Source organism: Protobothrops mucrosquamatus, unplaced genomic scaffold, assembly GCF_001527695.2.
Source record: "Protobothrops mucrosquamatus isolate PMUCROS unplaced genomic scaffold, P.Mucros_1.0 scaffold_11, whole genome shotgun sequence".
In the NCBI taxonomy this organism is placed as follows: domain Eukaryota; kingdom Metazoa; phylum Chordata; class Lepidosauria; order Squamata; family Viperidae; genus Protobothrops; species Protobothrops mucrosquamatus.
The window spans coordinates 829967-846964 of NW_015386087.1; the positions used below are offsets into that span (position 1 = coordinate 829967).

The 16998-nt window shown below is 35.8% G+C and overlaps 1 protein-coding gene across 1 annotated transcript in view; it reads left to right on the top strand.

Moving 5' to 3' along the window:
• The window catches only part of LAMA3 (laminin subunit alpha 3), a 104249-nt gene that overhangs the window by 6024 nt on the left and 81227 nt on the right, over positions 1-16998 (top strand). Inside the window, 14 exon segments of the mRNA XM_029284954.1 lie at positions 303-431; positions 847-965; positions 3036-3126; positions 4321-4452; positions 6890-6954; positions 6956-7031; positions 7652-7807; positions 8170-8216; positions 9069-9168; positions 10102-10154; positions 11605-11710; positions 12368-12467; positions 13231-13387; positions 15322-15454. Of these exon segments, the coding sequence (XP_029140787.1) occupies positions 303-431; positions 847-965; positions 3036-3126; positions 4321-4452; positions 6890-6954; positions 6956-7031; positions 7652-7807; positions 8170-8216; positions 9069-9168; positions 10102-10154; positions 11605-11710; positions 12368-12467; positions 13231-13387; positions 15322-15454 (1464 nt within the window).

Here is a 16998-nt window from a genome sequence, read left to right on the forward strand (position 1 = left end):
CGATGGGGGGTAACCTGCGGCAGAAGGCGGTCTCGGAGATATCCAGGTCCGATGCCATGGAGCGCTTTAAAGATGATAACCAACACCTTGAAGCGCACCCGGAAGGCCACCGGCAACCAGTGCAGCTCGCGCAGCAGCGGCGTTACATGGGAGCGACGAGTCCCTCCCAACACCGCCCGCGCGGCCGCATTCTGGACCATTTAAATTGTACACATTTAAATTGTACAACCGCTGCAAAAAAGGTTGTAAAGTACAACAAAAATCATGAAAAGTGCAACAGCGGAAATTTAACTGAGAATTACTTAATACTTACAGGTACCAATGTGAATGTCAACACAATACTTGTGGGGAAACCTGTGATCATTGCTGTCCAGGGTATAATCAAAAAAGCTGGCAATCTGCAACAGCCACTAGCCCAAATCTCTGTGAACGTAAGTCATGCGGAAAGACAAGTGTTGCTTTAATGTAAACACAGGTCACATTTGCAAGGTTTACATTGTATAATGATAATTAATAACTATGTAAATGGTAAGTAATACAAACATATATGAATCCCACAGTAGCTCTGTATTTCTTTAGATTTGAACTGTGATTCTGCAGTTTTGTAGAGCAATTAAATGGCCTTTTTTAATCTCTTGTGTCAAGCCAACTTGATTAAAGTTGGTAGGTGGGAATGCTTCTTGTTTCAAGCTGAGCACATATTATCTGCCTTGCTACTGATTGTGAAAAAGTCACTGCACGTTCTCTGTGCAATTTGTGGTGCTATTTTTTTTAAAATAAATCAGTGTTCCATTGCTCATTTTCTTTTTTTTGTTAAAAATAATTTTAACCCACCATCTTTCTCAGCCTGCAACTGTCATGGCCACGCCCTTGACTGCTATTATGATCGTGAGGTTGAACAACGTAAAGAAAGTTTAAATCTTCATGGACAGTATCAAGGGGGAGGAGTCTGCATTGACTGTCAGGTAAACCCCCTGTAACACCTTTTGTAGATTGATAAGTACATGAACGTTGCAAATAGCATGCTGAACTTCAATTGTTCTGAGCTAGAGAAGAGAGTAATTTTCTTTCACTCAAAGCTTTATTCAATTTTGATTGCAAAATATGCAGGACTATTCTGTAGAATTGAACTATTTTACCTTAGTAGGGCAATATCTAAGATTATATGGTTTAGATAGTGGTTGGGCCGTCTCTGCAGTCATGTGACTGAACTTCAAGTGCTCAGCAACCATTTGCATTTACAACTGTCCCATGGTCATGTGATCACGTTTTATGATGGTGTGGCTGAAACCCGGCACTTTCAGTTTTCAACAAAACCCTACCTATAAAGAACCTTTGGTTTGCTTAATGACTGCAGTTTTCACTTAATGACCACTGTAGAAAAGGTTGTAAAATGTTACCACCATTGATGGCAAACCTTTTAGAGACCGAGTGCCCAAACTGCAACCCAAAACCCACTTATGCATCGTCGGGTGCCAGGTGGGTGTGGCCCATTGGCTGGGTGTGGCCCATATGGTGGGCGTGGCTGCAGTGGTAAGGGCAGACTGGGTGGGACTAAAAAGTTCAATCAATCAATTCCAACTTTGCAAGATCTTTTTTTTCCCCGTGAGAAGTTGAAATTGACTGATTGAACCTTTTTTTTTTTTGTACACGGTGGTGGAGGCCTAAAGCGAAAAGGTTTTATAAAACCCAGCTGAAGGCTTAGGACTGGGGCGACGGCGTGTGTGCCCACAGAGAGGGCTCTGAGTGCCGCCTCTGGCACCCGTGCCATAGGTTCGCCACCACTGCGATATATGAATGTAATGGCAGGCTCCAATACAGTCTGAATTTGAAGATTATGTAGAGTCTGTTCCATCAGTTAACACCTTTAACAGGTAGAAAATTCCTCCTGATGCCTAGTTTGAGCTAACTTCCTTGAAGTTTTAGCCCACTGGTTCTGGCCCTGTCCTTTGGGCAATAGAAAATATGTCTACTCCCATTTCTGTACGACAGTCCTTAAGTTATTTGAATGCTATTACAATTCTCTTCAGTTGTCCTTTCATTAGGCTAGATCCTTTAACTGTTCCTCATGGGGCTTGTTTTCCAGTCTACTAATCATCTTGGTTGTCCTCCTCTGAGCTTGAATTGTTGTTACTGTCCTTTTGAAATAGGGTGCCTAGAACTGAATTCATCTTCCATATAAGGTTGAATTTATTACAGTTGATATTTTTAAGTTTATGTTTTATACCGGTATCAATGCTATGTTGGATATATGGCCATGTATATTAAGTTTGAGTCACAGGAGAAATCCCTTTTGTGTTAGGAAAACAACAGAGAAAATAGAAACAAGAATTAATAGATCAGAAATTCACACCAAGAAACGAATCAAAAGTCAAACACAAAAAATAAGTCATATGTTAGAAAGAGCTAGGAAAAGCTATAATTGGTTAGACAAAGTTGCACCTTCAACTCCTTGATGGTCCTTGCAGTTGATCAAATTGAGTGGTTAATCTTGGTAATTCCAGTTATCTGTGAAGTACCAGCACCCCATTGCTCAAAGAGATGTTTCATGATGGAATTCTGCTTGTTTACCATATAAATAGTTGAACCTTGGAAGATGGCAGCGCAATACTTATAATACAATCAGGTGGCACCCACAAAATCTCATCATCATACTGCAATAAAATTAAAAATAGAAATGTCCCAAATCTGATGAGATCTCATATGAAAATTCAGATATTTCATGATAATGTAAGCATTTTTAATTTTATTTGCCTTTTTCCTTAAACTTGATGCCCTATGATATTATATAAAATCATGTGATGGCACTCACCATCAGAAAATATTACCAATCCCTGATGAACCTAAAGTTACTATTTCCTGGTTCAGCCTGCATTCCTGATACATTGACAGAAATCACAAGTCATGGTACTGCTACATCAACCTTTTTCTTAATTGTGAAAACAAACTTAAAGTTGCCAAAACTTAAATTGTTTATCTCTTCTTTTGATTGTATTTCTCTTATGCCAATTTCTCCTTTATTTTATCCCATATAGCACAACACAGCTGGTATAAATTGTGAGAAATGTTTGAAGGGTTACTATCGTCCATATGGTATTCCAATCACAGCAGTGCATGGATGTATACGTATGTCAATTTTTCTATTATTTTTACTAGCCCATTCCCCTGAATATATTTTAATAAGAAAAAATAATTTAATATATTTTACCATGTGAAGTTTATTTATACTACGTATAATGCTTTTTATTTTAGATCACATGGGAAAAGTTCCCTGTTAGGGTGGCAAATGCCAAGACTGTTGGATAATTATACATTTTGTCTGTTTTAGTCTGTCTGATATTGTATATATCTCCTATAAGGCTATATACCCATGCCTCACAATGTACAGTCTCTGAAGTAGGATAATTTGAATCTGGTTATTTGTGCTGCAAGTGAGGTTATATTATTTAATGGTCTGCCATTTTATTCTTAAAGGAACTTCATGAGGAGGTGAAGTTCTTTTGAAGAACTTAACAGCTAAGGACCTGGTTTTGAGTCTGTTTTTTAGACATCTTAGAGATATTTCCCTACATGCCTCAAATTTTTAAAAGTTAGAGAAGTATCCATAAGGAAAGTATTTTCAGTGAATGTGTATATACAATTCTGTCTATAGAGTGCACTGTCCAGTGAGGTTCACCTGTACAGTATCAAATCTCATGTTCTTTTTGGAACTAAAGACCATTCCTTATTTACTGAGAGTCTTTTTTTGGGGAAAAAATGAAGACTACTGCTATGGTTCTGCTGCTTTGCACATTCTTTGCGTGAGCACTTGTGTGATTTAAACAATGTTTTACTTTGTTTTAACGGTTTTTGGTAAGCTGCCATGGAAGCAGAATACAAATGCCAAAATAAAGGGAAACATTGTATCACGGGCTCCATTGACAGTATGGTCATACAATTCCATTACAAGAGTCCTTAAAATATGGGAGCTGGTGGGGGTGAATATAAAATTGAACTGTGTTTGATACATGATAAATGATTCAGATCACTGTATTAACCTTCTAGAATGTAGTTGTAGCTGATTTCACACAAAATAAATGTATTTCCATTGTGAAGTAATAATTGCTTAGGTTTTTGTACTTAAAAAGGATATTGATGTGATAGGCTTCACACAGCATTTCAAGATAAAAAATAATATAATTATTAAATCTATTGCTGCCAAAGCAAAGTAGCAATTTGGTATACAATAGGAATTCCTGTTATTATAATTATAGTAAACTTAGTAAACTTTAGGAAATAAATGTGTTTGAAGAAAGCTTTTGATGATGTCATTTCCTGTAGCCTGCAGGTGTAGCCCTGAACATTCCAATGGCTGTGAAGAAGGGTCAGGTCACTGTTATTGTAAGCTGAACTATCAGGGTGAAGCCTGTGATCGGTGTGCTGATGGATACCATAGTTATCCTTTCTGTTACCGTGAGTGTAACAGCATGTCCAGTGAATCTCTAAATTAATATCCATTGTTTTATTCCAGATTCTCTTATACTCATTTTTATCAGAATGCTACCTCTAAGCATTCCTAAGTCATACTTCTAAATGTCAAGGAGGTAAATATTTTAGTTTATTGCCATGCAATAGTCTTTTCTGAAATATGAGCTAAAGCTGAACTTCTACAAGCATCTGGAATTATATCTCTGTGACAGATTAATTATCTAGATTGGAAATCAGGCAACTCTATTTTTAAACACACTTCCTGTCTGGATGAATTTGCTTCCCCCTGACTTCTAATTTTTTTCTTTCTCTGTTTGATGTTCCAATGCTATAATTGTTTTTCAGTCTAGTGCCACTATAGCACTTATGGAATGTGGTCACTAAAAATTGTAGTAGAAGAATAATTGTGTCAAAGTCTTGCTATAAATATCAAGATGCAGATATTTGCTAACATGGAGATATTGCAGGAGCTGAAACATGGGACAAAATGGGACAAAAGAGGGTCTGAATTAGAAATATATTACCTTGGTAGAAAAAAATAGGAAGAAGGAAGTTCTATTCTATTAAATTTTCTGACTGCATAAAAACTACAGGGTATCCTTCAACAGCCAGTCTTCTTTCTTTCTCACTTTGTGAGAGAGAAAATTCTTATTGGAAGGAAAGAATAAATCAAGGTAAGAGAAGATGAATATTGAGCAAGAGATGGATAAGATAAGTTCATCTAGCCTTTTTCATAACCTAGACTAGTCAGTTTCCCAATTAGTTTGGGAACTTGTTGTTTTGAGTTTCCTTAGTTATTGATTGGCAGTGAAGTTTGGACAATATTGCAATAGTCATTGGGAGTTGGGCGGTGTATAAATTGTGTTAATAAATAATCCTACTTATTTTGAAGTTTAGCTGACTTCAAAAAGGGGTTGGACCAATTCATGGAACTCATGCAAATCAATGGCTATTAGTCTCGAAGGCAGTCTGCTGGTATCTGAAGGCTATTTCTTGGGACCCTAGTGGGTTTCCTTGTGCAGTTGGTTGGCAACTATGAGAACAGACTACTGGGCTAGGTGGGCAGGAGTCTGATCCAGCAAGGCCAAGCTCACATTCTTGTGCTAGTTTTCCCTCAATATTGTAATTGAATGATAGAATACAATGCTTTCCAGAGGTTGAACTTCTGTTATTCCATTACAATACTGTACCTACCATGGGAGCAAGTGATGTGAAATACTCTGGCCTGAGATTCTGGAGACACAAACATAAGCAGATGGATTAGTCTATATAATGTAACACCTCTCCTGCGCGAGCTGCACTGGCTGCCTGTGGCCTTCCGGGTGCGCTTCAAGGTGTTAGTAACAACCTTTAAAGCGCTCCATGGCAATGGACCTAGTTATTTGCAAGACCGCCTCCTACCAAACACCTCCCTTTGACCAGTCCGCTCCCACAGAGAGGGCCTCCTTAGGGTGCCGTCGGCCAGACAATGCTGGCTGGCGACCCCCAGGGGGAGAGCCTTCTCTGTGGCAGCTCCTGCCCTCTGGAATGACCTACCCCCCGACCTACGTACAGTTGCAGACCTGCGCCTTTTTCGCCGAGCCCTGAAGGCCCATCTATTCCATGCGGCCGGCCTGGCGTAGTTTGATTATGTTTTAGTGGGGGTTTTGTATGGGGTATTTTTAGAGCAGGCCTGTTATTTAATTTGATTTTAGAACAGAAATCTGCGTATATTTATCATGGTTTTTATTATTGCCTGTTCACCGCCCTGAGTCCCGTAAGGGAGATAGGGCGGTATATAAATTCAATAAATAAATTCAATAAATAATAATAATTCTCTATATTCTTTTCACTGAGTTTATTTTGGCAAGTGGTAGGAGTGGTCTCAGCCAGAATGAGCAGCTGAGAAGAATGGACTTTTCATGTGAATTTTAAAAGTGTATCATACAGACATATATTTAAAAATGCATATGTAAGTACTATACACCTACACCAGCAGACACCTGCAGAGGATGTCAACCTTTGCTGATTAAGAGTTTATCCATCACAGGGCCCTCTGGCATAGGAAGCTTCTTAGCACAGGAAATCTTTAACTGGAAGCTATTTGACATCTGTTTCTGCACCTGGATTATTGCTCTGCAATTCCCTTAGTTATTTAGAGCTTTGTCTAGGCAGCATCAACCTCTCCCAACCTTGCAACTTCAATCAAGATATTCTTGGCAAATGCTGTTACACTGTCGTGCTCTTCTCTCTTCCGGTATTAGGCAGCCGTTGCAGACCAGGATATTTTGGAACACATTGTCAGCGTAAGTTTTGCTATTCTTCTGGGAGATGCCAAAGATAACTGCAGGGCAATATCACTAGGAGACTTTTTCCCCACTCCTGTTGTGCTTGAAACCCGAGGCTATTGTTAACATTTTTAATTCATTTCTTTTAAATACAGCCTGTCAATGTTATGGCTCAGGGATGTTCAATAATGATATTTGTGATCGCGGTACAGGTTCATTATCAATGCTAGACTGGATTTCAGGGTATTCTCTGTGACAGATGTGCGATTGGGTATTTCCATTACTCTTTCTGTCGAAGTAGGTCATGATTTGTTTTCATATTTTAAGCACTTATAAATGGCGTTCATCAGGTGAAAAGGCAGGTTATAAAGTTTAAAAACGAACACAAGTTAAACAGTCACTGAGGTGTCATAATAATATATTGAGAACTGAATTTTGTTCTAATTCAGAGTTCTCAAATTTCTAAAAATTAAAAGATTTTTTTTTTAAATTAAGACTGGGGCACATTTATTTATATACACAGAAATATTTGTGCTTTAAAAAAGGCTTTTAAATCAAAAGGTAAGATAATTACATTTTACCTACAGACAGAATCAACTATCCACTAAATCAAAACTTGGAGATGATAGAATTGCTATGCTGATGTTATCAGTTGTCTGTGCTGCATATTAGATGTCTCCCACATGGAGGGCAGTGTCTCTAAATTAACAAACACCAGTGAAAAAGATATAGGAATGTTTCAGGAGGTCTCCCAGTTTCCAGTTAGTTAAAAAATACCCTGCATGTACTAATATACTGGGACCTGGGGGGAGGAAAAAGCATAAGAAACTTTTTGTGTAGTATATTGGTACCTATTTCATTGGCTCAAATGACAGAGATAGATAAGAATTTTTTAAAAAAAATTCATTCTTTCTAAGATTCATATCTTTTTGCAGCTTGTCAGTGTTCACGGTATGGCTCCTACCAAGACACATGCGATCCAACCACAGGCCAGTGTGAATGTCAACCTGGTTTCATAGGCCAGCAATGTGACAGATGTATCTCAACAAGTAGAACTTTTCCTCATTGCCAAGGTAAGAATTACAAGGACAGTTTTATTCATAGAAACATTGTACAATCAGCAGCTGGTATGGATTTGTCTGAGACCAGGAGATTTTGATCCGCTCAGCTGCAAACATACCTTGCAAAGAAGTTGATTGCTTTTGATAAAATGCTTGGCATCTTGAACTGAGTGGGCGTTTTGGCCAGCCCTGATTCAGCACAGAGAAATGCTTTTTTATTATAACTGATTATTCATATTCTGAAGGACATCTGCTGTGGAGATAAACCGTGAGTCACTGTTGAGCAAGGTCAAATTCTTTGAACTTAAACTTCCTGTATAAATTGATAAAAAGTTTTGAGAATAATACTACCTTTTTTTAAAATTGTTAAAAAGGGGTCATCAATGAATGTGATCCTGCTGGAACCAGAGATTCTTTTTCTGTAAGTATTATATTATATAATTAGCAGAGTATTATATAAGTGGCATGAAGTGATAGCAGTTTGTAAGTGCAAAGACCAATTATTAGCCACTTTTTCAGTGCCTTCGTAACTTTGGTGGTTGTAAGTCAAGGTCTACCTATACCATAAGAGATGCTTGATTGTGGGAAGTGAAATATTCTGTTGCAATAATAGGAAGCTTTTTCATCAGAAGTATTTAAACAGAGGCTAAACATTCAGAAATGTCTGGGAATCTCAATATGAAAGGTCAAAAAATGTTATGGATTCTTTGGCAAAATGGCTGTGTGGGATATTGGCCCATTCCCAGAATGGCTCCCTTGGGAGACATAAAACATAGTTTTATCAGCCTTGAGTGCTTCTTTTTACCCTACTTGCTTTTCTCCAGACAAAAAAATGAGCTGCTCTTGCAATCATGTTTATTTTCTATATAAAACATGAAAAGATGAAGAGAACAAGGACCCATGTGACACTCTGTGGCACACACTAGTGTTTTTGGTGCCACGTGGAAAACTTTTGTCCTTGTTGGAAGAGTTCTATATTAAGTAAGGTATTTTTAAAAAATAATTTCTAAGATGGCCTCTGCTGTAAGATTTTCCACTTTTTGATGTAAAGTCCTCAGCTCTCCTTTCGAGTCCTGTAAATATCACAGTTGGTATAGTCTAATATTTATGAACTAAGGTTCACTTGTGGATATAATTGACAGCTTGTTTGTTAAATCAGTTCTACACCTGTAAAATTGTTCCCTATTTCAGTTTTCTATATTGATCTGCATCATTAGCCTGTATGATGCTTAGTTTTTTTAAATAATAAATTTCTTTTCTTCTTCATTGTTAGGGCTATTGCCAGTGCCTACAAAATGTAGAAGGCCCAACTTGTAGCATCTGTAAGCCACTTTATTGGAACCTGGCTAGTGCTAATCCTTATGGATGTATAGGTAACCGTTCATATAATGAAAATCAAGTCTATTTTCCTCCTATTATTTTCAGACCATTCCAGTTTTTCCAAAATTATTTTGTGTTCATCAGCCTTGAAAGGAATAGAGTTGTGATTCCATGCTACTGAAAGACAGGAGTGTTTGTGAGGCCTTTCAATGTGTAACATGGAGTTTTTGCTTTTTTGTTTATGAGGCAAAACGCTAATGTATTTTGCAAAATGCATACTCTGCATTATATACAATATGCTGCAAATTGATGTGTACTGTATTTCTTCTCCCACAAATAATTACATCATCTATACAGCAATGTGCTTGCATCAATCAAAATAAAAATTAGTACTGAACTGACATTATTAATTAATGTAATGATCAATGCTGGACAAAGAAGTTTGATTAGGAAAAAGAAAACAATGTTTGCAGCAGACTCATTAGAGAAAAGAGTTGATATTTAGCATGATCAAGAATAAATGAGAGAGAGATAGTATGGTTCAATTGATTGCATCTCTCAGAATCCCAGTAAATATGGAAATTGCAGGGCAGATCTCAGGTTTATTTTTTGTACTTCTCCACTGCCACCATCTTGAAGTTAATTGTTGAAAGAGTAAATGCTATTTTCATTTAATATTTTTATTCAAATATTTTTATTCTGTTCTAATCTTTTGAGATCTTTGCTTCCTTATCTCCATGATTTTTAACATTGTGCTTGAAAGTAGAGGTTTGGAGAACTGGAAAACTAGTGTGCTTTGTACTGGTGCATCATTGCTGGTATTTTATTTTTTTTTAGTATTATGTAAAGAAAGTCAAATCTGTCTATCAGTTGTACAAAACCACCAGAACCAAAATATCCAGGATTTGTCATTTGATTAGTGAACTCCAGTATTATAATGAATTTCTCATTAGCTGGGATTCAGATAGCTTTGTTTTCTTTTGCAGACTGCCAATGTGATATAGCTGGAGTACTAAGTGGAATTAGAGAATGTCAGCAGGTAAAAAACATTTTATTTACTAACAGTTTATTTACATTCTGTTTACATTAAAAAATTACAGAAGTCTTTTTATGAAATAAAAAAATACAAATTTATTTTATAATTTTTTTTAATTAAAGATTAAAATTACAACAGTGAAAATGAATACAAATTAAAAAAAATAGAAGAATAAAAAGAAAAAAATAGAAATTCCAAAAAAAAGAAAGAAAAAATATTATAGTGAAGAAAAAAATGGGAATATATAAATAAATGACTTCTCCCTTCATCAGAACAAGTATAATCAATGTTAATGACATTATTTTCTCTTATAATACAACAAATCTTCTTCCCATATCCTATCCGTTATCCAGAAACAAATCCTTAAAGTCTTGTTCAGTCATGATCAGCAAAAGTCATTAAGGTTACCAGATATAACAACATATTCATTTTAACCTTGATAAAATAAACCAACATCATATTCATTCCTTTTATTTTTAACAACCTTGATCTTTACTTCCTTCAATTTCTGTACTGGAATTATGTTTCTTTTCATCTCTTCTTTGTCCCTTCTCACAAAATTCTTCAAACTTTAACAAGCCTCTTTTGTAAGCCCAAGTTATGAAAATTATCCAGGTCATAGTCTTGATTTCTTATTTGTATATCACTTTTTAATTATTAAGACATTAGCAGGGTTTTTTTTACATGTTCAGCATAATATTGTATTAATGTCATTCTTGTAGCCTGTCATTTGTAAATCAATTTTCAACTCAGTTTCAATCTTGTCAGTTAGTGCATGTTGATCTTCTGTAACATCTTTTAAACACAATCTGTCCATAGACACAGGCACTCTTAAAATTCGTGATACAGTTTAATGTTTTGCTTAACTTTATTTTTGCCTCTGCTTTTTAATTTCTTTATCATACAGTAAGTGTTCTGGAGAACACTAAAAACAACCTCCTGTGTTAAAAATAATGTAAGTTACTGCATTTCAAGTTGTAGATGATTTGTCAAGTTCAGTACTCCATAAATATTTTCTCACTCTTATCAGTACTGAAAAAGATCTTCCTCCATAATTCATTAGGAAGGATCACTAGTGGAAGACTCTCAGATTGTAACTCCTGAAATTTGTGAAGAATGAGCTTAATGGAAATGTGAGCATATGTTCTGATGTTCTCAGGACAATTTCTGATATATTTCACCTTATAAGAGTGTCTGCAGTTGAAAGTTGGTTGAAATATGACAGATCACAAGATAATGTTTTCAGTCTGTTCTACTACCTGGAACCTGTTTTCTAAATTGTGGGAAGACTTAAAACTTGTGCATTTCTAAGGAAGCAATCCAATCAAATATGCTGTTTGTGGCTGTATGCCCATTTGCCACATAATTCCAAAGTTTTCCTTTCTGCTACTGTTGGTATCAATGGAAAGGTTGAAATTGCCTTTGTTTTTTCCTTCCAACTCTCCTGTTATAGTTTGGTGGTGAGTGTTACTGTAAACCTAATGTTTGTGGAGGCCCTTGTGATACTTGTGAAGCTGGTTATTATGGCCTGGAAACCAAGAATTATTTTGGATGTCAAGGTACAGTATGGCTTTTTAAGAGCAAAATTTGATACAGGATAATACATTTCTGAAAATATTGTTTTTGTATATTATTGCTATATAACAGCTTTGCTGATGAACATTTTGGAATGCTTCTTATAAGTATGCAATTTTGAGCCTGCTATGTAAAACTTAGTAGGTTACATCTGCCTTAATAAACTTCAGTTATGGTAGTGAATACGGTAGATATTTCAAGAGAGGCAAGGGCAAGATAGAACAAGCAGTAAACACAGCTACCATTCATAGATTGGCTACAGTATAATACAATCAAACTCATTTATAATTGTAGCCTTTGATAAATATTTGGCTTAAATAAGACATATTTTAAAATAGATGGCCAATATAATAAATATTCAATGTTTTGCAAAATATTTTAGACTTTAGTATGAGAACCAGTTAGAAGATAATAGTATCTTCTTCGGTCATGGCCCTCACGAAAAGATAGACAAACTGCTATTGGAAGTGTGTATGATCCGGACTCCTTGTAAATGAGATGGTCTTCAACATTCCTTCTCATTCTGTGATTGGAAAACATTTTGTTCATCTTTCTTCCCACAGAGCCCTACAGTACTTCTAGTAGTGTGTTGTATTTGTTCTCTGACCAAAAGTTGATTTGATTCTATTTTTCATTTGCAGGATGCAAATGTGATGTGGGAGGGTCTGTAAGTCATGTCTGCAATGACCTGTCAGGTGACTGCCAATGCAGAAGGCACATAATTGGGAAAACTTGCATGGAGTAAGTAAAATGGGAAGACTTGTTTTGTGACATCCCTCCTCAGTTATGCAAAGCAGGAAAATCACAATGTTTTCCCTCATGCTGCAACAAACCCACAAGGTTTAAGGAAAGAAAAACGGAATAACTACAAAGTGTCTTTTGTTAGGCATTATTAGGCATTTTATATCTAGAAGCAATCTTCATGATTGATAATATAGTATGAAATAAGCTGTGGTTACATACAAAATTACAATATTTAAGTAGCCTGTACTACATTCCTAGATGGATTTCATGGGGCTGCACTCCAGTTGTGAATCTTACCAACAAGCTACCCATTTGCTCCTTTCTTTTTAGTTTTACCTTTGGTGAAGGCAGTTCTGTTTAAGTCTGGGATTGATGCTAATTCTGATAGTTTGCTTATTAGGGCTGTGCTATTTCTCTTTGCTATTTTTATATTAATCTACAATGTACTTAAAATATCCATGTGTTACAGCATGATTTGAATTTTGGATATGAAGTTATTTTTAGAGGCAAAGCAGGAAAATGGTACTTGAATAAATGATAAAATATATTGCTGATGTTAAGTAAATTAAAGCTTGATGTAAAGGGACAGTGTACTTTGCTAGGGATCCTGTGAGCTGAAGATAAGTTATTATCTTAAATGCAATAATGTGAAAAACTGTATGCTAAACAAATATTAGATCCAGTAGAGTTTTATGTTAATATAAAGCACATTAATGTTCAAAAAGAAACCAAGACATTATTATTATCTCATTTATAAAAGGCCTGAAAAGAATTATTACTTACCTGATTTACATCACATGAAGTTTGAAATTGAGGATGGTATATCTCCTAATGGAAGAGGAGTCCGATTTGGTTATAATCCTCAAGAATTTCCTGGCTTTAGTTGGAGAGGTTATGTACAGATGTCTTCAATACAGGCATGTACTTTACTTTGGTCCAGATATGCTGTGTGAATTAATCTTGGTCTGACATCACCATCTCTTTAATCCTGCTGGAATTGTTTTCACAGATTTAAATCCCTTTCTTTAGATCTGCCTACTCCCTGTCTAGATTTGTTGGCTCAGGTTACTTTTCATTCTTAAGACAGGAAAGATGATAGTTGTAATCTAACACATTTGAAGTGAACAAAGTTAGGAAAAACTGTTTTAGGTGGTGAAAGAGGAGATGGAAAACACAGCACCCTTCAATAAACTTTGGTCTCTTTATTACACAGTCTGCAGAAAGACCTAAGTGATGATTCCATTTCATTTTCTCAGCAGTAACTAAGATAACCTGGAACAGCATATATACCTATAACATTTTCATAACAATTATGTGCTTAAGGTTTATATACAAACCTTTAGATCCCATTGTTCTTCTATAGTCATATAGAAACATTTGACGTCCCTCTTTTTGAGCAACAGTGTTGGAAATTAACATAATTCAACCCATTACGAATGGTTGTGTGTTACAAAACCTGAATTTTTCTATGAAAAAAAATGGTACAGCCTAATTACCAAAAAGAAGAAATGTATTCAGAAATTAAATTAATTAGGTTTTGATTAATTAATCCCAATTCCTTTTAGGATGTTTGTTTATTTAGCATTGAGATTGGTTAGAAATCCATGTCTCCCAAATACCAATTAAAATGTAATTTATATGTATAGTTAAACTGAAGGCAGCTTGTTGACAACGCAGGAAATTATTCTTGGCTATTTTCTATGACATTGATTTGTGAGACATGAGATTACAGCCCATCTGCTTCCACTGAACTGGTCAACATCATATTTGAAAATAAGAACAGAGAGAGTAGGACTAACTTTTTTGTAGACTTCTGAGAGAAAAATGGAAGTAATATACCTCAAATCAAATTGTTGCATTTCTATGAACATAATAAAAAGGATGATTTTGAAGAAAATGATTGTCTTCAAACAATTATAAGAAGAGTAATGTATGGAACTCTTCCCAACTGTATCCCTTGCATTGATAACATTAAATTGGATTCTCTTGATAGTGAGCTATAACAAAATATTAACATATTAAAAGGAGAAACACCCTACTTTTCAAATATCTAATATAAAACTGGTCAAAGAATGGCCATAACACAAAGTATATAATATTTGATTGTTGGATGCAACATTTCACTGAATTAATATCAAAGTTAATTGGATAACAGTGCATGATACTACAGTCCCTCACTGATTCACTTGGCAATCATACCAGAAATGAAAACCCTGAATTCAGTGGGGCTTACTCTCAGACAGATGAATATAAGAAAGTTGATGAGTCTCAGACAATAGGCATTATTCTAAATATATCAGTTTATATGCTTGATTGGATTTCATTGTGAAATGTTTTATTCTTTTTGGACCTACAGTAAAGTTTACCCATTGTGTTTGCATTTTCTAATGTGTCTAGATGTTTCCTGTCTTTCGGTGGTAGTATTAAGTAATTTGCTTTCCTGTCCTCTTCTTTGCTTCTTATTTTCCCAGCCAGAGGTGGTAGTTCCTGTCACTGTGGCTTCTCCTAAGCTCTTCCATCTAGTACTGCACTATGTCAGCTTGGTTTCAAAACACTCTAAAGGGAAGATCTCAGTTGCTGAGGGAAAGCATTTTGACCCTAATAACACTTGTAAGTGAATTACATTTCTTGCTAGGTTTGCCCATCTTCTCTCTTCCTTACTTCAGGAAAGGCTTCTTTCTCTATGTATTCATCTGCATGTCTGTATCTATTTAGAGAGAGAGAAAAAAAAAACAGAGAGGGTTTCCCCCCCCCCCCCGATAGACATTGAATATTTTGCTTGCATGGCTTACCCTTTTGGCACTTTATGGCTGTCTATCTTTTTCTTGTTTTATTAACTTCCATTTTACAGAATGAAGTCAGGATAACTTTGAGTGTGAAGAAACCAAAACCCTATTTATTTCATGTTATCTTGAGATATATAAATCCTGGAACTGCAATAGTATCTGGCCACATAACAGCTTATCAATCCCGGACCCTAAAAGGTAGGTAAGCAGGACGGATGCAGAATTCAGTGAATGATGTACAGTGACGTTCAGTGCAATTCAGGGTGTATTTAATAAGGCTTGTTTACATAATCCAGTGAGTTTTGTGCATTTTGTAGTCTCTTACTTGATGCTTGATCTTGCCAACTTTCATTTTGGGCAGGCCTCTGATAGGTCTTGTATCAGCCGTGCATTTTTTTTCCTGCATGCACACTGTAGGTATTTTTTTCTCATGTAGGCTGTGCTTGTTCAACATGCTTAATTGGTTTTCTTAAAAACCATGAGTTGCTTGCTTTTATGTAACATTGTGTGCTTCATTAGTGGTAATTGTCCTTTTGTAAATCTGTCTGTGTGCATTTGACTTAGTACACTATTTCAGCCTATTTATGTAGGAAATAGGAAGTAATCCCAGAAAATAGGATAATTCTGTTATTAGTTAAGTGTTTTCTGTGATCATAGATGTGGGTGTTCTGAGTGATTTATATCACAGGTTCCTTTGACTGAAGATATTTGAAAGTTCATGTAACCAAATTCAAACAAAAATTCAGGGAAATATATTGAACTGGCATCCTGACTCAGTTCGAGATAGATTTTGTGCATCTTCACTAGGCTATCGGTGATCTGTCTGCCCTTATTTATGGCTGCAAACGTGACCTATAAATACATAGTGGCAGAAATGTCCTGTCTGGTCATAAATCCAGAATAAATTGTTTTAATCACTCTGGATATAAGCAAGGTCAAGCTAAAGAAAAGTATAAAGCCTCCCAGCTACTCAGGTGTTGTGCTCTTCCTTGAATTTTTTTTTTTTTACTTATCTTTGAACAAGTGATTATGAAAACAAGCCCTATAACCCAGCAAGTTAAACAATTTTCAGTTGCTGTACCTTTCTAGTATCACAAAAGATGCCGACATGTGCATGTCATGCTAACGATCTTCATAATTAATCCATATTTCTCTGTGCTTGCCTTTACTAGATCTGTAGTGCTGACAGATGTTTCTTAAGGTGCTTTTAGGAAAAGTGATTTTGGCAGACTTGCTTTTGGCTTTAATTATGTGCCTTTGAAAGCTACCATTTCCAGCCTCTAAGTAGCCAGCAATGTTATTTGACAGAGGGATTAGAACTTGAAATATGGGTGCTTTGTCTGAGAGGTTAATACAATGTGAATGGTACCTGTACTGAGATTTGGTTAGATGAGTGTTTCTCAATTTGATAACTTTAAGATGTGTGTGGATTTCAACTCCCAGAATTCCCTAGCCAGCTTGTTTGTTAAACATTAGACTAGATGAATCATGTATCTTTAAAGCTGTGGGTTGTGAGTGTTATTAAGAGGCAACTATAGTTGATGAACATCTTGTACTGCTGATAACTTTTTTGAACATTCATTCACTAGAAAATTTAAGTTGGTTGCCATAAAGTATATAAAGTTTGCTTTTGATGAGCTTCAGGGCTAAATTTAGGGTTCTTTTTGTTTGAATGAAGGTATCATAAGCAGCAGATATATTTGAATTTATTTACCTGAGAATAGTCTCCATGTTCTTGCCTA